Source organism: Triturus cristatus, chromosome 12 (assembly GCF_964204655.1).
Source record: "Triturus cristatus chromosome 12, aTriCri1.1, whole genome shotgun sequence".
Lineage (NCBI taxonomy): Eukaryota > Metazoa > Chordata > Amphibia > Caudata > Salamandridae > Triturus > Triturus cristatus.
Genome location: NC_140595.1, coordinates 8,178,430 through 8,202,453, shown reverse-complemented (window position 1 = coordinate 8,202,453; position 24,024 = coordinate 8,178,430). Strand labels below are relative to the sequence as shown.

Sequence of the window (24,024 nt, the reverse complement as noted above, 5' to 3'; positions counted from 1 at the left end):
CCATATGCAGCCTGGATCCTGCCCAGGTGTGCGAGGTAACATGGAAGTGCAAGGGGGGGGGGCAGCCATGAGGATTTAGGGTGACCACCCGGGGACGGATCTATGTCCTCACAGGGAATACCTTTATAAGGAGACCAGCACAGAGCAAAGTCATTACAAAGGATTAGCCGGGCAAACTCACTAACAAGTGAAAATATTACTTATCTGCAGCCACCCTTGTGCAGCTTGCTTTGCTGCAGGTTTACATGCCATTCACACTCCTGACCTCTATGGTGGTGTCCAAAAAACAGAAGTTGTTTCTCTCAAACTTTTGGTTTCGATTTCAGACATGGCTCAAATGATTCACCCTCACATCCCTCATCAACCCTACAATTCACTGGGACACAGACCCCACCTTAGATTTCCCAGCATGCCTTTTGTCTGCACCCATGTGGTTGTGTATGCAGTATTAATTGATATCCTCACTGTCCGCTGCCCAGGAAGGATCATATGTGAATCCACAAGAGACAAACTAAGGGTTACAGTTACCAATGCCCATTTGCAGCATGCATCCATTTTAGATTTACGTGCTCTAGATCGACTGTAAAATTGCAGTGACCCTCACTGTTTCTCAAGTTACGCTGCGCACATACTAAAAGAGGACTTCAATAATGTCTTATCAGCCCTCTGACTCCTAAAGTTTCTTCTAGTTTGAACAGCCACATAGTAGAGTCTTGTGAATATAAGCACAGAGGACCATGTAGCTGCTCTGCACATGTCCGCAAGGGCTACTGTGCACAGAAAGGCTATGGTTGCACCTTTCCTGTGTGTGGAATGTGGTCTGGGTGGGACTTGGAGCTGGTGATTACCACATGTACAGCTGGTCTATATCCAACGTGCAGTCCTGCTTGCAGCGCCTGATCTTGGTAGGGGTTTCATCTGCTGTGGCTGAGCAGATGCAACCAGCAGCTGGTTGGAAGTCTGAAAGGGATTTGTGAAATGAATGTAATATACACTAGCTTTTATCACTGCGGATTAGTGAAAAAATGAGGCCATTTGAGAGATTAATATGAAATGATGACACAGCCTTGGGCAGGACGTTTGTGTGTGAATGCAGTCGTACAGCTCTGTGAATTTGTAGACATGTTATGTTAATGGGTTCTTGATGAAGCGCAATGAGTCGGCCCCGAAGGGACATCTTTTGAACGCTTTTAAAGCCAGAGAAAATGGAGCATGCACGGAAGAAGAGAGGGATCCTATTCCAGCGGTACGGGAATGATAGGAGAAAGCCTGGCTGCCACATTTTGACATTCAAATACACTGAGGACATAAGAAGTTTATTTTTAGATCTCAGATTTCTGTCCGGGTGGTGGACAATGAGTCTGTCCTGTAGGTATTTTGGGCCTGTGCCTGACAGAGACGTGCAGGTCGGACAGAGCAGTCTGAACAGCGCTCTCTTTCTAATGGGGAGCCAATGAGGGGCTCTGAGCGCAGGGGCTGACGGCGTTCGTGGAGGCAATTTGTTGACCAGGCGGTCAGCCGGGTTATGAACCACCTGCATTTTCAATACAAGGGTTTCATTTGATGCGAGAATTAGGGCATTGCCATAATCCAGGCGACTGATGATTAATGCCTGGGTGAGCGTCTTCTGGGAGCTCAAAGGAATCCCCCGAAAGATTCTCCTAGGAAGGAGCAATATGCCGAAGCAAGTGCCGCAGGTGGAGGCGATCTGGTCTTTCATCGATAGCTTATCATCTAAGAGTATTCCCAGCTCCTGGCTGTTCTACTGGGCGAACCTTTCAAATACTACTGTGGTAATATTTCGGGGCGGATCGGTGGTGCAGGGGTGGGCTGATGGTCTAGCTGTGGAGTGGAAGCAATGGTAGATGTTATTGATTGTAGCTTGGAAGTGGCTAGCTAAGGTGTTGCAAAGTGTCTGGAAGGCAGGGATGACTGAGGCGCAAGCTTGAGGTTTGGTGAAGTTGTTTAGGACTTTGAATAGTTCCTTCGTGGACTTGCCTGCTCGATGTAGCCTGTTGATAATATAATGCCTACGTGCTGTCATTATTTAGCAATGATAGGCACTTCGTGATGATTTGTAAGTTTGTTTATCAGCGCTACTTTTCGATGCCCTCCATTTGCGTTCCAGTCTCTTACAGCTTGATTTGTTGGCTGTCAGTTTGGTGGTGTGCCACGGAGCATCAGGTCTGCATTATTAAGTGGGAAGTTGTTTGTGGGGAGCAACGATATCAAGAGCATGGAAGAAAGTCGTGGATCAGGGCTAAAGCTGCGCCAATGTTCTGCCAGTTGTCTAGAGCAGGGGCGAGGAAAGTGGATTGAAAGGACTCCTCGATCTAGGGTGCTTCTGAGCTGTAGGCCGATCCTAGTCCATTGGACGTCTAATATTTCAAGATTGGACAACAGATAGATACGTCAGGGTCAGTGGCTATGTCGACGTGATAGATGAAGTTCCCTATCAGGAGAACGTTTTGCATGGATAGTACATGAGGCGCTAGTCGCTCTGCGAGTTTACGACTAAACTCTTTAACGGGGCAAGGAGGGCGGTAGACTAGAGCGCCTTTCCAAGTGTCGCTGTGGGGGGTTTCTAGTTTGAATACTGCTATCCCTACCCAGTAGGGGAGAAGGGAATCAAGGATTTCTACTCTAAGGTAGTCTCGGAAGGCGATGGCTACTCCACTCCCTGGCTTTGATTCCCTGTCCTGACCAGTTTATAACTATCAGAAAATGCAATGGGGATGCAAGGCAGCACTAGAGAGCGTGACAGGTTTCTTTGATAAAGCATATATCTGGTTGTGAGGACGCGAGGAAGCCCCAGATTTCTACTGTGTGCTTGGGAATGGATTTTGCATTGAGGAAAGGCCTTTAAGTGTAGGGGGATGGAGCCGTTTGGTGAGAGGCTCAGCGGTTTTTGAGGTGGGAGTTGTTGGGACAGTGGGACGGTGTTTGCTTGGGGTAGGGCCTTCACTGCTACAATCAGTCGGGTTGTTTCAGCAGTAGATCTAGTTCATAAAGAAGTTATGGAAATTATAAAGACAACATTAAAGAGCAGATTTCTGAGACCAAAAGAAAGCATTGATGCAAGTGTCAGCTCCATCAGTCTTGGAACTGCGTCTTTGAAGCCACATGCCAAGGATGGAATCGCCCGTCACAGGATCAGGCATTTGCACCTTTTCATAAACGCTTTCATGACAGGCACTTTGAATAAGGATGCGTTCTCTAACCTGCCATCAAAGGACACAGATAAAAGTGTGTGCTAAACCTGATTGGTTGATTCTTAATCCTGTATTGAACGGAGGTGTGTCATGGGGCGTTGACAGCAGCCGTGCTGCCCAGCACACACATGTTGTAGTACACTGTGCCTCTTTTATGTTGTTCATACATTCTGGAGGCAAGTTAAAGTGAGCTAACTTGATGACTTGAGGTGTACTATAACCAAACTTATTGAAGAAGAGTTAGGGCGCAACACCCTGCCTCCTTGTTGGCAGATTGGGTTGCATCATCTAGTTAGCATCCTGTACATGTCCAATCGCTGACTCGGATATGGAGCCCATGTTGGTGTCTTTACAGTCATGGTCACTGGCATATTTTCCGGACTGAACAAGGTGCAATTGAGGAAGAAACTTGCACATGTATCTCTGGGGGAGTGGCTACCTGGAAGTGATGTTTTTGCATTTTGCGTTTCCACGTGTTGCTCATATATGCATGTATGCTGCTCCCCACTCATAGAGGTATGTCTGCACAGTGGCGGAGTTTGATGCACACTTGTGCCTTTCTGTTGCTCGAGGTCGATGCTCTTTTCGCGATCGAACCCGGTCTCATGCGGGGGATGAACTTTGCTCAGGTCTAAGTACCCCTCAAGGTCGACCCTGCAATTCAGCTTTTTGTGGATGGTTTGAGGCTGAACCCGTCAGCATGTGTAGATGCCTCGAAGCTGGCCGTGTTGATGCGCTTTCAGAACTTCCCAAGTTGCCTCTAGGATACAGTTACGTGCCTGGTTCGCTGTGAGTTCGATGTCCCTTTCAGTAATACACTGAGGGACTGGGCGTCTGAGAGTCTTCTCAGAACAGATCTCTCCACCCCCAGCTTTGGCTTCCTTCCATCTCCCTCCCTGGCCATCGTGGCTTAATGAGCCAGCACCATTATATCTGCAGGTTAATAAATGCCTGAAATGCCAAACACTTACAGGGCTGATCCCTGGGCAAACAAATCTTACAAATGGAAAACAAGTCTTTTCTAGACAACAGGTGTCCTTTTAGAGCAGATTTTAAAACAGGAATTCTCTTTTACCTTAAACATCGCCCCCCCCACCTCTAACCTCATTAATGTCCCTGATGCTTTTGGGGTTGAGACGAGATCACAAACCACCTCTGTGTACTTGCTGTGTAATAGTGAAAATGTCTTTGTTTTACAGGAACATGAGTTACACCTTCGTCCCAGATGGTGGTAATCTGAGGTGCAGGGTGTGACTTAATGCATAGTGGGCCTCAAGGTGACGTGGGGTGAACCATGCCTGAAGGCGAAATAAATAGTTCAAGAAAAACAACCTGTACGTTTTCATACTCGCTAGACGGCAGCAGTCTTTCGCTCATTGGGTTTCTCTGTAATGACATAAATCCCAGGGACTTATAAGGTGGACGACAACCCGAGGCAGATTTAGCGGGGCATGAGTTCATGGTGCAGCTGTAGACAGCTCTACAATATGACGTCATGTGCATGAAGCTTGTCTACTGGACGAGGTCATCGACGAGGTCATTGACACTCAGCATTTGTTGACCCCACACTGCCTACAGAGCTCTTATTTAGGCCCTGGGCCTGCCAGCCCCCTTTCCATAGACCCTCCTTCCTTCTGGTTCCCTCATGCTCATGTCTCTCATTGAAAGCCACGAGCAGCTGGACCCTAATACTTCTGTTGTTAGTTTACATGACAAACATGGAACAGCTACATTCTTAAATGTCTGTGTGCATAGTGTTGGACTGAGTGGGCCACCTACCATCTGTCTCTTTACCGACGGGCTGCCAGTCGTGCTGGTGAGCGTCTCCCGATGAGACCTGGTGTTGCATAGATTTGGTGACAGACATGATCTCTCTCTGTGCTCAGCTGTGGCTGAAAGGCTGAGGAAGACCCCAGTTCACTTTAAATTCAAAACCTGACTTATTTTAGAGATCAAAGAGCTTGTATCTATGCTGTTTGCACAAGGCTTGGAAGCACAGAGAACAAATCCAGCAAGCAGGTATGAAACCAGTGACGTCAGATAAATGACACTTTGTTTATGCAGGGACTTCTCCTCCAATTACGAGTCACAGGTATTCACACTCTCAAAATATTATCTGGATTTCTTCATTAAATACGTTTTCAAATGTTCAAGTCACTACTACTTAGCCTTCGATGGAACCCTTAAGGTTGAATAGATGCATAATCGAGTGCTGTGTGTCGGCTGTGAACCCTTCTTTACCTACTTGATCAGCTCAGCTGGGCCTGTAACTGGGCTCTGGCAGCTCCTCGTCTTTGGCCTCAGAGGTGGCTTTGCCAGGTCTCTCAGCTGCCCTTAATGTTTGACCTCTGCTCAGGTTGAACAAGATTTCTAAGCTACTCCTGGAGTTTTGACTGTAGCTCTGGTTATATCAAATCTCTCAGCTGCTTCTCACGTTTGGCCTTCGTTCCTGTTTCAACAACTCTCTCAGCTACTCCTCATATTTAATGTCAGCTGCAACTGTAACAAACCTCTCAGCTTCTCTTTGTGTTTGATCACAGCTCTGGGTGTACTAAATCTCTCAGCAGCTCCTTGTGTTTTGACCTTTGTTCCAATTGTAACAAATCTCCCAGCAGCTCCTTGTGTTTTGACCTTAGTTCCAATTGTAAGAAATCGCTCAGCAGCTCCTTGTGTTTTGACTTCAGCTCCATTTGTATCAAATCTTTCATTAGCTGCTACTATTTAGACCTCAGCCCTGGATGTAACAAATCTCTCAGCAGCTCCTTGTGTTTTGACCTCAGCTTTGATTGTCACAAATCTCTCAGCAGCTCCTTGTGTTTTGACCTCAGCTTTGATTATAACAAATCTCTCAGCAGCTCCTTGGGTTTTGACTTGAGCTTTGATTGTAACAAATCACTCAGCAGCTCCCTGTGTTTTGACTTGAGCTTTGATTGTCACAAATCGCTCAGCAGCTCCTTGTGTTTTGACTTCAGCTCCATTTGTATCAAATCTTTCATTAGCTGCTACTATTTAGACATCAGCCCTGGATGTAACAAATCTCTCAGCAGCTCCTTGTGTTTTGACCTCAGCTTTGATTGTCACAAATCTCTCAGCAGCTCCTTGTGTTTTGACCTCAGCTTTGATTATAACAAATCTCTCAGCAGCTCCTTGGGTTTTGACTTGAGCTTTGATTGTAACAAATCACCCAGCAGCTCCCTGTGTTTTGACTTGAGCTTTGATTGTCACAAATCGCTCGGCAGCTCCTTGTGTTTTGACCTCAGCTTTGATTGTAACAAATCTCTCAGCAGCTCCTTGGGTTTTGACTTGAGCTTTGATTGTAATAAATCACTCAGCAGCTCCCTGTGTTTTGACTTGAGCTTTGATTGTCACAAATCTCTCAGCAGCTCCTTGTGTTTTGACCTCAGCTTTGATTGTAACAAATCTCTCAGCAGCTGCTTGGATTTTGACTTGAGCTTTGATTGTAACAAATCACTCAGCAGCTCCTTGTGTTTTGACTTGAGCTTTGATTGTAATAAATCTTTCAGCAGCTCCTTGTGTTTTGATCTCAGCTTTGATTGTAACAAATCTCTCAGCAGCTACTTGTGTTTTGACTTGAGCTCCATTTGTAACAAATCTCTCAGCAGCTCCTTGAGTTTTAACTTGAGCTCTATTTGTAACAAATCTCCCAGCAGCTCCTTGTGTTTTGACTTGAGCTTTGATTGTCACAAATCTCTCAGCAGCTCCCTGTGTTTTGACTTTAGTTCCAGTTGTAACAAATCTCTCAGCAGCTCCTTGTATTTTGACTTTTGTTCCAGTTGTAACAAATCTCTCAGTAGCTCCTTGTATTTTGACTTAAGCTTTGATTGTCACAAATCTTTCAGCAGCTCCCTGTGTTTTGACTTTAGTTCCAGTTGTAACAAATCTCTCAGCAGCTCCCTGTGTTTTGACTTTAGTTCCAGTTGTAACAAATCTCTCAGCAGCTCCCTGTGTTTTGACTTGAGCTTTGATTGTAACACATCTCTCAGCAGCTCCTTGTGTTTTGACTTGAGCTTTGATTGTCACAAATCTCTCAGCAGCTCACTGTGTTTTGACTTTAGTTCCAGTTGTAACAAATCTCTCAGCAGCTCCTTGTTTTGACTTTAGTTCCAGTTGTAACAAATCTCTCAGCATCCCCTTGTGTTTTGACTTGAGCTTTGATTGTCACAAATCTCTCAGCAGCTCCCTGTGTTTTGACTTTAGTTCCAGTTGTAACAAATCTCTCAGCAGGTCCTTGTGTTTTGACTTGAGCTTTGATTGTACAAATCTCTCAGCAGCTCCCTGTGTTTTGACTTGAGCTTTGATTGTAGCAAATCTCTCAGCAGTTCCTTGTGTTTTGACGTGAGCTTTGATTGTTACAAATCTCTCAGCAGCTCCCTGTGTTTTGAGTTTAGTTCCAGTTGTAACAAATCTCTCAGCGGCACCTCATGCACGGCCTGAAGATTATCAGTAGAGCTACACATGCCTCTCGAATTGCCTGAGGTTTACGATGGGCATGCGTTTCTTAATCAATGCTTTTAAGACTTATTCTCATTATCGTGGAACACAGAGAGCTCCCACAGCAAACAAGCAATGGAGCCAAATTCTGGATCTCTGTGGAGGAGGGGTTAATAGTGCTACTGCCTTAAAGTGCAGAGCTGTGATAATAGTTGTATGGGCTGACTGTGGAGGTCGGAGGTAGAGTGGCAACAGTAGTACTGTCTGTCTGTGGAGGAGTGGTAACAGTGCTGGTGTCAGGCTGTATTGGTCTGTGGTGGAGGGGTAATAGTGGTACTGTCTGGCTGTAGAGGTCTGTGGTGGATTGGTAACAGTAGTACTGTCTGTCTGTGGAGGAGTGGGAACAGGGCTGCTGTCCGGCTGCAGAGGTCTGTGGTGGAGTAGTAACAGTAGTATAGGCTGGCTGTGGAGGCCTGCAGAGGAGTGGGAATAATGGTGCTGTCCGGCTGCAGAGGTCTGTGTTGGAGTAAAGCCTAGCTGTGCAGGTCTGTGGTGCAGTGGGAATAGTGGTGCTGTCTGAGTGTAGTGTTAATAGCAGTGATGTAGAGACAGCACAGATCTGTGCTGATAGTTGCGTTCTCTTGCTATGGAAGCCTGGCATGGACTGATGCAGGCTGGCAGTGGAGACCTTTGATGGTGCATAACAGTGGTATTGTCGGACTGTGGACACGTGTGGTGAAGTGGTAACAGCTGAATTGTCCAGCTGTGGTGATCTCTGGTGCGAGTTGTAACGTCTGGCAGCCTAGATCCACAATGAAGTGGTAATGTGCACCTTTGGACTTTTGTGGGAATAGCGGTTAGTACACCAGCTTTGGCGATCTGGGTGGGGGCTATATTAGTGGCATTTCAGGCTGTGGAGATCTGTGGGGGAGTTATCACAGTAGTAATGTCTGGCTGGGTGGCTCTGGAGGGTGGTTGAGGAAAATAATGAAAGAATCCTACACTGGGTTCCATACAGCAGGGAGAGCAACTGCATGATGGTCTCCGGACTGTTCAGGAGAGAGATGGCTAGCACAAAGAGACAGAGTGCATGACCTGGACATCAGGATCACTCTTCTGGGTCTGCACTGGCAGCAGGCACAAATAAGAACCATTCCCACGTCCCTGTACAGTGGGCAGGCAGAGCGATAACATAACCCTACATCCATGCCTGTACAGTTCGCAGGCAGACATCAGATCCACTCTTCTGGGGTAGGAGACAGTGCAGCACACAGAAAACAGAACCTCTCCTCCATGCCTGTACAGTGCAGTAGGCAGATAGGGCAACCACTTCTCCATGCCTGTGCAGTGCAGTAGGCAGAGATATAACACAACCCTACCTCTAGGCCTATACAGGCAGACATCAGATCCAATCTTCTGGGGTAGGAGACAGTGCAGCACACAGATTACAGAACCTCGCCTCTATGTCTGTAAAGTGCAGCAGGCGGATAACAGAACCTCTCATCCATGCCTGTTCAGTGGGCATTCTCAGAGATAACCAAATTGCTTTCCCCTATAGTACAGTGTGCAGGCTCAGATACAAATAACAGAATCACTCTTCCATGATAGTACATTTAACAGGCAGGCACCAAATCCTGTCTTCTGGTATAGAGGAGGGTGCAGCCGGCTAATATCTGCATCTTTCGATTGGACCTGCACCGGGCAGCAGGCAGACACCACAGCCGCTTGTCTCTTCCTTGCCGTAACAGTGCAGAAGGCGGATATTGGCACATCTCTTCTCGGTCAGGAGACTGTGCAGAGGTTTGTAGTGTGTTTGTGTAAACGTATCACACTGTAACAGGCACATGTGGACAGGCTTGAGTGTGACCCCCATCCTTTCTGGGTCGTGATTAGTCACACAGGCAGATGCATGATTTCCAGACCTCAGAATTGGTGGCTTCACCTGGGAGAAGACGGGGAGTCTGGTTCCAGCTTCTTGGAAGACTGCACGAGAGTACACTAAGCTCTGGTCACTGCAGTGTGCTCTTCTGCACGTCAGAGGTAGCTTTCTTTCACAGTCTCATCTGTCAAAAACTGGGAGAGTCTCTGGAGGCGGAGGTCTGACTCAGGAGTGGACTTCAGCCCATTCGTCAGAGACGGAGGTGGTATCGCTTGCTGAGGGTCGCTCTGTAGAGCAGTCGGCGGCGCTTCAACGGGAGGTTCCTCGTCACTTTGGTCTTTTGCAAAATGTATGAACACCTGTCAGGAGAGAGACTGCATGTTAGAGGGATGAGGCAGGAGTTACCTGGAACACTGAAAATCTAAAGCTAAATATTACAAATGAGGGACATCCACCACATGGATCTACAATAGATTCACACAATGTGCAATGAGTAGCAAGTGGAACCATACAGAGAAAAAACGTAGAGATACATGCCGAGATCTGAAGAAGTTTCCCTACTGTGAGGAGTTTTCACAATGCGGCCCGGCCTAGTTGAACAAAGGTATCTAAACAGCCGAGGATGGCAACGGTGTTTACACAACACCACGGGGCTGCTCTGAAGATGTCAGTGAATTGAATGTTTCCCTAAAGAGACCCAGTTGTGGCTTTCTACACCCTATAATCTGCATGTAGTGAACTGTTTGTACACTAAGTGGGGCCTGTATGTGAAATGGAGGTGGGATCTGTCTCCTAAAACCTCCTCAACCTTTCTCACTGAGGTGTACACCTTTTTTTTGTTTGCACTCTTTACTATCAACACACATCTTGGAGACCCAGCCTGCCCTTGATGTATGTGCTATAGTTGTGTTTCTTTAACCCTGCCTCTTCTACAATATCCCCTTTTCTACTATATTTGCATCTATTTTTTATCAACCAACTCTTTTCCATCAAACCTCTTCTTTCAAAGTCCCCTCCTCTTCTTGAACCCATTTCCTTCCTTTTTTTTCTTCATGTATTGCTTTTATTTGCTCAGCTGTTCTTTTTAGCTTGGTTCCTTCCCTTCTTTCACTTTATCATCTGACTCATTTCCTCTCTGATCTCTCTCACTCAACCCTCTCAACCTCTCTAGATTCCAACGCTGAAGTCTTCGTCTCTCTTGGCTACTTCCTTTCCTAGATTCCCAACAAAGTTAGTTCATCAGAGTTGGTTCTTTTTCTTTCTTTCATGGCAGGTTCGATTCTACGTCTTCTGAAGAAACTCTTCCTCAACCCATCTCTCACTGCCAAGTTTAGCGCCATCTTGTATCTTCTTCTCTTTTTTAAATCCTTGAACACTTTGTTTACTCGGAGCTCACCTCAAACTCACAATTTATCCTCTCTTTCTACCTTTCAATTTATACTTTCTCCTGTGCACTTTACGGACACTGCACCTTTGTGTCCCTAACTTCTCATCCTCTGAATCTCTCTGCAGCTTTTTGAATGCTCCCTCATATTGTTCCCTTGCCAGATAAGGGTCCTTCTTCTTGATTCAATTTCATATTTACACAGTTTCCTTGCAAAATCAGGAACTTTAGGCAAAAAGAGAGGTACAAGGACCAATTACAATTGTGTTCTTGAGGAGCACTGTAAAAGGGCCACCCACAAAGATGGCCACTTCACGGGCTCACCATGCAGAAGTCTAATACAATCAGTGAAACTTTCAGAAGCCTTGAGGGGTTTGCTGCATCACGCTCTTGTTCCTCCCATATTTCGCTATTTTGCACATCCTTGCCGCCTGATTTTATCTTTGTTTAAAACGAGTATTGGTTTTATTTTTTAATAGAAAACGAGTATTGGTTTTATTTTCTAAAAAAAAATATTTGTTCTATTTGCCTCGCACAACTGTTATTGAATATGATGCGGTTGGGTGGGCATTTACTTCCTGGTTCCCCTGCACGCCACTGAGAGCCGCCATCTTGGGGCAGTGCGCGCTCTAGCTTACGTGGCTGCCGGGACCATAGAAATGCACGCTTCGCGGTCGCGCCCAAGCCTAAGGCGAGCCCGTCAGCGTCCCGGAAGCGGCCAGCACCAGCCATGCTGCCCGCCGTACCTCCCGGACGGTGGGCAGAATGCGCTATACCAGTGATCTTCTGCGGAATCTCCGTCCACTCCCATGTACCCACCAAGGTATTTGTGATCTGTCTATGTGTAAAGATCTCACCTGTGGGACATGTGGCTATAAGCTGGGTGTAGGGTCGTTCAACTCTGGTCCTATTAGCACCTCACCTAAGAGGCCTATGAGGGCCTCCCCCATTTTGGCCGCCTTGATTAATGCCCGCTCCCTCAGGAAGCACTACTTGGACGTTTTTGACCTCCTTGTTGACAGACCTGAGGACCTTCTGTTCATTACAGAGACATGGCTAGATACCACGTCTGATCCCATTGTCACCCAGGACACGCCCGAGGGTTATAAGAACTCTAGAGCGGATCGCCCAGATGGAAGAGGGGGCGGAATGGCTATTATCTATAAAAACAAGTGGGACTTTCGTAGGGGCGATGTCACTTCATGGGGGGATTGTGAAGCACTTGACTTCAGCATCCACTTCTCGGCCCATTTTACCCTGGGAGGCTCTTTGATTTATAGGTCTCCTGGCACCGCTGGGACCTTTCTTCAGTCATTTGGTGATGCTGTTGTCCCTCAGGCTCTCCGATTCTCCCACTATATTGTTTTAGATGACGTTAATATTAATCTTGACCAGGCAGAGGCCAGGGAATCGTCTGACGTTCTGGATATTCTACATCTTGCCCAACTCTCCCAGTGGATTAGCAGTCCCACCCACCAAGCGGGGCACATTCTGGATCCTAAATGCACCAATTTCCCCATCGTGGTTGAAGATCCATGTCCGGTCCCCTGGTCGGACCACTTTTTAACCAATTTTTCATGGACAATCATCAATGCCGACCCTCCTGTTTGTAGCCACCGTAAACCAGCATTTAGCAAAATTGATCCGCTTGCTTTCAATTTGGCCCTGGTTGCCTCTAGGCCGGCCCACCTGGGTGATCTTGAGGGCGGCCTTGCTGGATTTACAGACTGGGTGACTAATGCTGTGGATACGTTAGCTCCGTCATTTCCGCCCAGGTTTTCTAGGGAGTCTCCTTCTAAACCCTGGTTCACCCCGGAACTTAAAGTGCTCAAACATGAATGTAAAGTACTTGAGCGGGGGTGGGGCAGCAGCGACTTTTGTCCAGCGGCTGAGCTGCACTTAGGCATAAACAAAAAACCTACCATGAGGCCATAATCCAGGCCAAAAAGTGCTTCTATTCAGCACGCATTGACTCTGCTAACAATAATGCCAACGAAATCTTCGCAAGTGTCCAGATCATTACGTCCCCTACCACCCAACTAAATACGTCTCCATCTACTGACTCCTGGTGCGACAATCTCTCCTGTTTCTACAGAGATAAGATCTGCACCATACAGGCGTCTTTTTCCTCTTGTGACAGTGCCTTAGGGGTCTTGTCGGTGTCATCATCGGCTAACGCTACTCACTTCTTCCAGGCTTTCAGGCCCGTGGACCTGTCTGACTCTCTTATAATCTTAAAGGGCATGAAGTCGGGCTCTCCCTCGGACCCTTGCTCAGCCAGACTGTTGACAGCCGCTGAGACTATCAATGCTGAAGTGAACGGCATCATTAATTTGTCCCTGCAGAATGCTTGCGTTCCGGAGGTCTGGAAGCAGGCCAAGATTCTTTCCCTCTTAAAAAAGCCTTCTTTAGACCCTCTTAGCCTAGGGAATTACTGCCCCATCTCCCTCTTGCCCAGTTTAGCTAAGGTCTGTGAGAAGGTGGTGACTAAACAACTCACTGAGTTTGTTGAAAGTGCGGGCCTCCTGCACCCGGCTTAGGCAGGGTTTTGGGCCTCCCACAGTACCGAATCAGCCCTGGTAGAGGTCTCGGAAGACATTCGGGAGTGTTTAGACGCTGGCGGCAGGGCGGCATTGATTTTGCTCGACCTATCGTGGCGTTTGACACGTTCCCGCACTCACGGCTTCTCACGCGACTTACCGAGATAGGGGTCTCGGGCACTACTTGGGGCTGGCTTAGGTCCTTCCTGGATGGACGGATCCAGCAGGTTGGGCTCCCGCCGTCCTCTTCCGCTCCCCAGACAGTGAACTCAGGGGTCCCCCAGGGGTCCTCTCTTAGCCCCCTCCTTTTTAACGTTTACGTTACACCATTGGTTTACTTGGCAGAAGGACTGGGGGCGAAGATTATCGTCTACGCTGACGATACACAGCTTCTTTTTACATGGGAGAAAAATATGGACTGTCTCTTCTGCGAAGCACTGTTTGGCTTCCGTTTTTTAGGTCTCGCCTGACCCAGCGCATGCGCTGATCTGGCGAGACTTTTTGTGAGGGCTCAAAAAACTGCTACCACTGTAGCCTAGAGCTACAGTGCATGTGCGCGGGCGCGCGCGCCTCACTTTCGCGGCCGCATGGCCGCTTTGATGTTTGATCGCGATCACTTTCACTTTCGCGGCCGTTTTGATGTTCTCCGTGAGCCAGTTTTTTTTATCCTGTTTATTACTTCTATGACGTAATGGTGGCACCCGTGCGCCGCCATTACTACAGAGAAGTAATAAACAGAAACAAGCATTGGCATAGCCAATAGGTCTCGCTTTTTGGACCTTATAAGTGTTTAGTTATGCAACTGTTGCATGGCTAAACACTTATAAGGTCCCAAAAGCGAGACCTATTGGCTATGCCAATGCTTGTAAATGGCTTGCCTCCGCACAGCTCAAATGCAACAAAGAGAAGTCCGACATTCTCCTCTTCGGGAAATTTCCACCTAAGTTCAGGGACACTCTCTGGCCACCAGAGTCCCCCCTGCCTACCTCAATTGGAAAGCCTGTCAAGAATTTGGGGGTGTGGTTTGAATTGACCCTTTCCTTCTAAACTCACTTGCTTCGGCCTTCTTAAGACCCTAAAAAAGTTTCTCCCCTTTCTGCCTTGGGCTGCGAAGGAGACAGCCATCCACGCCCTTATTCTATCTCGGCTGGACTACGCCAATGCTCTATATGTTGGCATCCTTGGCTACCTGTTGAAGAAGCTTCAGGTGGTCCAGAATGCGGTAGCCAGGCTTCTTTGACATGCCCTCCAGAAGTAGCGGGAGCCTCCACCTGCGCTCATTGCACTGGCTGCAGTGGCTGTAAGGGTTAAGTTCAAATCATTAGTCATTGCCCATCGTGCTCTCTACGGCCAAGGCCCTACTTACCTGCAAAAACGCTTCTTTTCTATGCCCCTTTGAGACAACTGCGCTCCTCGGCACAACTTCTGGCTCTGGTTCCCCGTTTTAAAAGCCAGAGGTTAGGTGGCAGCTCTCTCGCCCGGAAAGCTGCCGTGGCATGGAACGCCCTTCCCTTTGCTCTTCGGAACATCAAGGATCCACTGGCTTTTAAAAAGCTCCTGAAACACATCTCTTTGTCTAGTATCAATCTCCACCCCTCGTATGGTTCCGCGCCGGGACACTCTTGAGTATCTGTGCGCGTTATAAAATAACATAACGTAACATAAAAGAAGCTGTTGGCTAGGGCTGACAGGTGGACCGTGAGCATGAACACCAAGGTTATCTCCTGTGTAAGAACAGGTTGTCAGGGGTCTTCCTCTCAAGGTCCGTAAGATCATATGCAAACCTTACACAAGGAAGGTGTACCAGCTTTACCAAGATAGGCTACTAGATATGCCAAGTTAACGGCGTAACCAGAGCAAAGTAAAAATGCTTCCCTTGCCTTCCAACTGGTATTGGTGGTAGAGTGTGTAATACTGCGGTGCTGGGTAAACTGCATTGGCTCGCAGTGGACTCGCATCTCCGGTCGTAGCTATAACCATTGTGCCCTCTGCTTACTATAACCTTGCTCCACCTCTGCTGTCGGACTCTTTCCACCAGTATTCCCTTGGCACACTGCTTTGTTATGGAAATGTCTGTTGTCTTATCTACATCGGATAAGGATTCCTAGATTAGGTGCTGCAGCCCTTTCCTCTCGGCTGCCAAGCAGTGCAATCTCTTCTCAAATGAGCGAAGTACAATAGTTAATCATTTCTTTCTCATGGAACACCTTTTAACCTGTTTCTTGCTTGTTTAGCATTTTCAGCTGATTCGTAACAACGTTTGTTGGCTGTTTGTAGGCGCAAGAAGCCACCTCAAGTTCCAGGGGACTCTATTAGGCAAACGTAAGTATCGTATCCTACATTGACCCATTAAAGGGCAGTGCATGTCCTGTGGTTGGTTGTAGGGGCAAGAAGCCACCTCTAGCCCCAGAATACTTTATTAGGCAAACGTACGTGCTCGACATTAACCCATTAAAGGGATGTGCATGTCCTGAATTACCTAAATAGAATAGGATCATGACATTTTTAAAAGTTCTTATAATAAAAGTGGACTGAGGCCCCATTCTCGCACTCCTTGAGGATTCTGCTTGATCTAGCTGGAGTTTTGTTTTCCTCTCCTCCAAGACGTCCTGCAGGCAGCAATAAGGGATTAGCCAGATGTTTTCCGAAGGCACTGCGCTTCGTGTGAGAGGCACTGTGTGGGTGCTCTTCTATGCTGGATGACCGGCAGCCTTGTCATAGTGCTGTCTGTTTAGACCACTTAAGCTTTGCCCCTGTTATTGATTAGAATGGGCCGGGGACTACAGCAACCCTCACAGGCTTTAGATGACAGATATTGAGCCGAATCCACTGCATCTGTTTCTTGTAAAGGTCTGATCCGCAGGCCTCATCCTGCAAGAGATGCATCAGCGCCTGTTGTTAGATCCTGATTTTGTTACAGTAAAACAAAAACAGGCTGTGCAGCAAGAGACAAGTCTCCGAGAGGAAAGAGCTGCTTAAAGTGACCATTTCGTCCATGCCCATGAACCGGAATTATGGAGAACACCACCGTGGGGCGGGCCGGAGAGTGGTTAGAACAAGATGTAATGGAGCTGCTGACATGAAGCAGGTGATGACGTAACCCGAAGGACCAGCTATTTGTCCCACAACAATATCCAGAGCCTCCAGCAGCAATGCGCAGCACTATGAACCAATGCACCGCAGCTTAAACTGGGCTTGAGAGGGGCAATACACCAACAGGCGGAACCAACACACTGCCAAGCCCGAAGTATAGGACAGGGGCACGTAAGAGACCAGCCCAACAAGATGTACAGAGGTGGAGTGAATCCCAGTGCCTGAAAACACCCACTGCAGGCCGGGGAAGGTCGCAAGCACCTTCCATTAACAGATGAGTGGAGCGAGATGCTGGCCACTGGGTGATATTCATCCACTAATCCAAAATGGAGGCATTCTTCCTCTTAGGTAAATATATTAGTATTTAAGCGGATGAATGCTAAACGAAAATCCTACAAATGTTGGCCCTCTAGGTGGTGTAAGCTATCTTGAGCTGCCAGTGCCTGCTTCGTGCTGCAGCCTCTGCTCACTGAGTCAGAAAAACAAAGACGAGTGAAGCACATGCGTGACCTCGTACTCATCCAGTCGGAGCAGAAGTAAAACCAAGCAAAGAAGGGACACATTCTGGCGACAAAAGAAAAGAAAACAAGGCCAATGGAACTAAAAGCAAGGATCTGAAAAAGCCACTGGGCCTATTTTACAAAAAATGTTAAAAAACCACAAAAGATAAAAAAACACACACACAGTGGTCACAGCTAAGAGTTCTGTAGCTATACTCGGTTTTTGGTACTCACAAAGGGCCAGCTGTACAAAACAATGGTGGCTTGAGACTGGTCGCAAACTGTGACCAGCATTTTTGCAACTAATGTAAAATTTTGCAAACTGTCTACATAAATATAGGTCAGTTTACAACATTTTAAATCGTAGTGGGTCACACTCAACTTACCTCATCAATATTCACGAGGTAGGTCACAAATTGCGACTTACTATTATTACTGGCTAGCATGAGGTGGTGGCCAACTGGGGTCTGCAGACCATGTCAGTGATCGCTTTTTAAAATAATATATATATTTTTTATAGGTCGCCTGTTTTCCTTAACAGAAACAAGTCTGTGTTTAACAAAATTGAAATTTTTTAAAAGTTTGTTTGAGAGTCTGGACCACTACCTACTCCTTAGCAGAACTTTTTTTTTACATTCACAAAGGGGAAGGTGTCACAAGGACACCCCTTGCCTTTTGCGAATGGGTTGCCAACCTTTGTTGGGAGTCAGTAAAATGTCAATGTTTTGCGACCAGGTGTCGGTACATACCATAATGAGTCAGTATTTGGAAGGGTCGCCCTAAGCTTTTCCCTTCCAAATAGTAAATCATTATCCCCTTCTAAACCCATTTTGCAATTCAGTAACCTCTTACTGAACTACAAAATGAGCTTTGTACGTTGTAAACAACATTTTTGTGAACACAAACTCCTAATCCGAGTGTTTGCGACCACAAAAATGTATTTTTCACCTAGTACGTCTGAAAATGTATGGAAACTGTAGGTTTCAAGGCATAGTCCTTACCGACTCTCAACACTTGACAGGGGTTTAAGATTGGAGCGAAACATTTTTTTCCTGACCTTCTTTTCTACACATGAACGGCATTATTTTGTAGAAGAAATCCCTTTCACAACTCTGCTGAAAATAGCTTGTGAGTTGAAGGCATTTAAACAATGCACTACATTTTGCGGCGTGGCTCTCCCATCCGCCATAACTGCACACCTCAACTGTAGGATAAACTCAAGTGAAGTACATATTTAGGGTGGAGAAAGTCATTATTATTGTTAGCCATAAAACAAAGTTAGCACCTTAGGGACGTTCCCAACATTCCCAAAGGACTCCCCCTGCTGCCCTCCCTGGAACTCCCATTTCCCCTTCGCTAAACTAAAGGCTGGAAAATCCAGCCATCTAAGTCCAAGGGGTGTCATAAATATTTGCAGAGCCAAAGTCTGTGAATCAGGATGTGTCGACAAATGCACCGAAGAGAGTTGTTGGGCCTCCAAGTCTCACTTCGCAGCGCAAAATATTTTGTGGATCTATCCCTTCCTATAAAACTCTTCACTATACATGTGCCGGCAAAGTGGAGGGAGGAGTGGACCTTGTCTTGTAACCAAAGGATACTTCCGCTCTTCTATATCAGCGGCTCTGTAGTGGACAGAAGATCCTCCTACAGTGAGAAGATCGCCTTGGAATCAGTGAATAACTGTTCAATCAGCCGATCACATAGTGATCATAAGACTGCTTTACAGTCAGAAGATGTTCGAGTCAGAGCATCACCTTACACTCAGACAATGATCTTACAATCAGAAGAACGCCTAACTGTCAATCAATTCACAATCAGAAGATGTCAGAGCATTACTTAACACTCAGACGATCATCTTACAATCAGAAAACCTTACTGTCAATCAATTCAGAATCATAAGATCTCAGACAGAGCATCACCTTACACTCAGACGATCATCTTACAAACAGAAGAATGCCTTACTCTCAATCACTTTTCAATCAGAAAATTGCTTCACAGGCCATCGGCTTACAATAAGAGGATCGTATTACAGCGAAATCTATTGACAGAAGATTTTCCACCCCTGACAATCAGACGATCCTTGTAAAATCAGAAGACCTGTACACAGTAAGAAGATTCCCTTCCCTTCCACGTGATCCTCTGTACAATAAGTAGCTTCTGTATTCTAGTGGACTTAATCAACTACTTATTACTACGGCAGGTATTTTACAAACACATTATGACTGCTCACAGAGTCTGGGGAAATAGAAGCTCCGCACTGGGCCAGTTACAAAACCAGTAGCAGATGGTGAAGGTACATTGTCAGTGGGGTGTGCCAGTGATGGGGCTCCCAAGACCAAACGCAAGAAGCAAACTAAAACAAACTTTCCAGTGAAGAACGGAAAGCGACAGGACATTTTCCGCCACCTTACCTGGTCCAATGTGGTCTGGGACACAGAATAGTCTTCGATCTGCAGCTCGTCCTTATACTGGGAAAAGAGGCTGAAGATCTGTGCCAGTGGCGGGGAGGCGGCGGAGGGCAGCTGGTAATGCAGCGTGCAGTGATGGTGCTCCTTCAGGACAATGCCAGGAAACGAGGCCTGCATAAACTCCTGCACCGCCCGAGCACTGGCGCTGGCGCTGGAGCTGCGCACCCTCAGGATGATGGTGTAGCCATCGCCAAACCTGGATGGAGAAGAAAATATGAAGAGATAAGCACATGATGGAAGTTCACAAGTGCCCTTGATGCCCCTCGCTGCATGCCAGCTCCAGAGAATTCAATTCCAAAATTATTTCACAATCTATATACAGACCTCACACAAGGTAGTGATTGTGGAAGAATGGACAGTAATACACATTGAGCCTGCATTTACTTTGGATCACATCTGCTTTAATAGTTCCCCTCTAGTGTTGGATGGCCCGATGAGCTGTGGTAAGTGTAAGCACTGCTGCAAGCTTGATGCTATGAGTGACGTAAGGTCAAGTGATATGGAGTCTAAACAAACAGTGGCAGAGAAAAAAACAACATCAAATAACAAATACACAATGTAACAATTGTGCCCTCTCTTAATTAGGCCACGTTTTAAGCGTCGACGGCATTTCGACCCACGGGTACTTTAAGGGTCATCTTCAGGACAAATCCAGAAAAAAGTTGGCCCAATCTTTTTTCTGAATTTGAAATGCTGACGGGACGCGGTGCACGGGGATACTATAGTTTGGAATAATTTAATTATTCACCCCGATCGTGATTCCCGCTACCAGGCTGTTGGGTAAATCGACATCCTGATCGTCCCATTGATTTCACAAGCCTGAGTCTGCCCAGTCTCTTATTAATTAAGGTTTCAACAATTCCGTGGGGCATCTCGACAGCCTTAACATTTTTAATATTTGATAGCTGTCGGATCTCCTCCTCTGCATTTTGGCCAGACACACGCAGATTGGTGTTCCTCCCTCGTATATATTACAGAGATCCATTGAGAAAAGAAAGTGGACGCTCTCATACTTGAAGTCTTTGTCCTGAAGATGACCCTTAAAGTACCCGTGGGTCGAAACACCGTCGACGCTTAAAACGTGGCCTAATCAAGAGATGACACAATTGTTACATTGTGTATTTGTTATTTGATGTAATTTTTTTCTCTGCCACTGTTTGTTCAGTCTACACTTGTCAATATTCACAATGTTTTATTGTTTGTGTAACTGTATGAGTGCCCTCAGTATTTTGTTTTCCTTTTGTGTTTTATTGAATTTATATTAAAAATTATTTTCTGAGATTATTCATGTACATTGTCATTGTAAAATTAAGCCAGCACAGCTTCTTTTCCCTTTTCTGCACATTTTCTTTATTTTTTTCACACAAATTGTTTTATAGTTTGTTATTTTAGCTCATGAACCACTGTTTGGAATACAGTACAAATTTCATATGGCATTAGGAGTGCGATTTTTAAAGCAATGAATATGTATGTATGTTTTGTATAATTTGATGTCAATTGTGTTATATATTGTGTTTTATTATATAATATTTTACGCAGGATACGGACGAGAGCTTTTAATGTATACATTTGGTTTGCTGTGCGACAGCTCGGTGCAAAGCCCTCTCTAATCTGAATGGTCAAAATTCAGTGTTTATAGAATAAAATGACCACTGCGTCATTAAACGGTTTTTGGATGAGAAGCAGGATAGAAATGCGGAGGAAAAATCCAGCCAGACCCAGTATTCTTGGGATGCGTCACCTCTGTGCACAGCATCGCTGTATCTCATGCATGTGCCGGATGACCCTGAGGTTTACGTATTCAAGGCAGATGGCCCTTGTGTCTCGAAAACATGTGAAATAACTCATCTCAAACTAACAGAGGGGAATAACCAAAGTCAGGCTTATAGTGGGTGCCTTTGAAGATGGAGCCTGGTGCAGGCATCTACATCACGCCCTCGCAGCAGCGGGATAATATCCTGCAGAACAGCCACTTCGAAATGCCTTGACGTGATACAGCAGTGGACAGCAATGTTTTCTTGGGTATTTACAAGCCCCCTTTGACCTGCTGCTTTAATTGAGGGAGCTGGTACCTCCTTATCAAGAGTATGTGATGCTCTCGATGAGGTTGTGCGGATGGGGTCAGATACTGTGATAACCGATGGCCACAGGCGAAGGGACCCACTGGTCGGAGGTTATGTTCTTCCACAGGGGAAGGTGTAATTTCAGTGGCCCTACAGCCGGTGTGGGATGGTGGGGGGAATAGTGACAAGGTAACTGCTTGTGGTAGAGATGCCTCTAGTGTGTGCACCTTTGCCTTTACCTGGCAAGGTATACTGCCACTGCTTGGGCTGCTGCCCACCTTCTTGAAAGGAATGTTGCAGCTGACAGTGTTTGTGGCTGGCAAAGCCGCTGCCTTTGTTGCTAATCCGCTTTTTACTGCATATTTCACCCCAGGTTCACGTATTGGGGTACCCTTGTTTTTCTTAAAATTTGTTGCTAATCCGGCACAGCGCCCACGACTTTAGCCACATCAGTATCACTTTTACCGAACGGCCAAAGAAGTGTCGCCTTTGAAAGATGGAGGTGAGAGATCTTCCTGGATTTCAGGCCCGAGACCCAAGATTTGCGAGACCCTACCCTAGATCCGGACACGCAGGGAGGAGCTTGAAGTCCGCATTGGCGGCGCCCGAGGCGGGACCAATGACACACAGGGTATCACTTCCCCTTCTTGCACGATTTCTTTACCCTATGTCTTCTGGGTATTAAGAAGGAGTTGTAGGTGTTCCTCCATCTCTTGCCACTGCACTCTGTCATATCTAGAAAGGAGAGCTGTGAAATTAGCACAATGTGCCACTGGGCTGATGCGCCAAACACTACACGTTTGCCAGCTGCGTAAATACACTTGTCCTTATCCTGTGGCCGGGAGTCACTTGTATTCTGCATTGTGGCTCATTTCCTTGCTGTACTGACTACGGTCGAGTTTTGTGAGACATGACACGTATATATAATGAGCTCTGTGGTGCAGGATTACATTTCTTTTCTATCCTTGGTGTTACAAACCAGGGTTTAATTGGGTATTTTAAGTTTTCTGTGTAGTGCACTTAAACATTGTCTTTAACATGGGCAGAAACGCAGTAGTGCGTTCCTTCTTGGATAGCACTTCAATTAGAAAATCCTCTTCGCCTCATGCATGTGTGCAGCATGCTGCAGTGCTCTGCTGCCCTGACTCACACCACAAGATGACCATGTGTAATCTGGTGGGGAAGGTTTTCCAGGATGAGGCTCTAAAGAAGAGTCCTTGAGAGGGTCTTCCCTACAGTTGTGCCAGGCATCATCCTGCTGCTCAACGATGCTCCATGGTCCATGGGTGGTCATATAACTGTATTCTTTTTACATCCATGTCTGTATGTGAACCACTCTTGAGTGTGATGGACACATCTGCGGAAGTGGCGAGTGAGGTATAACCTCCTCGGTTCTTGGTCTAGGTACTGTCTCTACCACTTCTTTTTAGGGTTTGAATATGCCCTGACGTCTTCCAAGACTGCTGCTTCAAAGGATAGCCTACACTTTGTAGGTGTTAGCTTTGTGATGGAGAAAGACGGTGCAACAATGTGCCCTGTTATTAGGACAGTTTATATTGTTCTTGGGTATGGCTGGTTTTCTTCGTCTGAGCCCAGTATCGAGGCAGGTTTTCTTCATCCGTGATCGTATTGAGGCTGGTTTTCTTTATCCGTGACCGTATTGAGGCTGGTTTTCTTCATCCGATCCCCAGTATCGAGGCAGATTTTCTTAGTCTGTGCCCAGTATCGAGGCAGGATTTCTTCATCCGTGACCGTATTGAGGCTGGTTTTCTTTATCCGTGACCGTATTGAGGCTTGTTTTCTTCATCCGATCCCCAGTATCGAGGCAGATTTCCTTAGTCTGTGCCCAGTATCAAGGCTGGTTTTCTTCATCCGTGACCGTATCAAGGCTGGTTTTCTTCATCCATGACCGTATCGAGGCTGGTTTTCTTCATTCGCGCCCAGTATCGATGCTGGTTTTCTTTGTCCATGTCCAGTATCGAGGCTGGTTTTCTTGGTCCGTGTCCAGTATCGAGGCTGACTTTCTTCGTCCGTGCCCAGTATCAGAGCTGGTTTTCGTCGTCCATGCCCAGTATCAGGGCTTGTCTTCTTTGTCCATGCCCAGTATTGAGGCTGGTTTTCTCACGGACTTCAGTACCAAAGAACACTTGGTGCCCTTTCAGCCATGAGGCTCAGTGTATTGGCTTTAAGAGTACACCAGGGCCGACTGGTGCATTCAGCACCAAACAGTTTCCATGGCAGTAGATGTGTGTGATGAAGCTTGACACCCCTTGGGTTGTGTGAGGGCTCTTGCTCCTGAAGGATCAGATCCCCTGACTGGATCTTTCAGGCTCTTCTGACCTTCCTCACGACAGGAACTGCACACCTTGGTGCATACCTACATTCTTGGAGGAGATTTCAAAACACATCCAAACGTGATGGCAGGAAAAACTT

General features: G+C 46.5%; 1 protein-coding gene across 2 annotated transcripts in view; it reads right to left on the bottom strand.

Moving 5' to 3' along the window:
* Nucleotides 1-5,911: 5,911 nt before the first annotated feature.
* Nucleotides 5,912-24,024, bottom strand: part of ABCA7 (ATP binding cassette subfamily A member 7) — a 194,185-nt gene continuing 176,072 nt past the window's right edge. For both annotated transcript variants that reach the window (XM_085638576.1, XM_085638577.1), the window contains exons 49-50: nt 19,472-19,724; nt 5,912-9,902 (exon numbers count right to left, since the gene is read on the bottom strand). In XM_085638576.1, the coding sequence (XP_085494702.1) occupies nt 9,699-9,902; nt 19,472-19,724 (457 nt within the window). In that variant the 3' untranslated portion in view covers nt 5,912-9,698. The remainder of the gene's footprint in view (nt 9,903-19,471; nt 19,725-24,024) is intronic.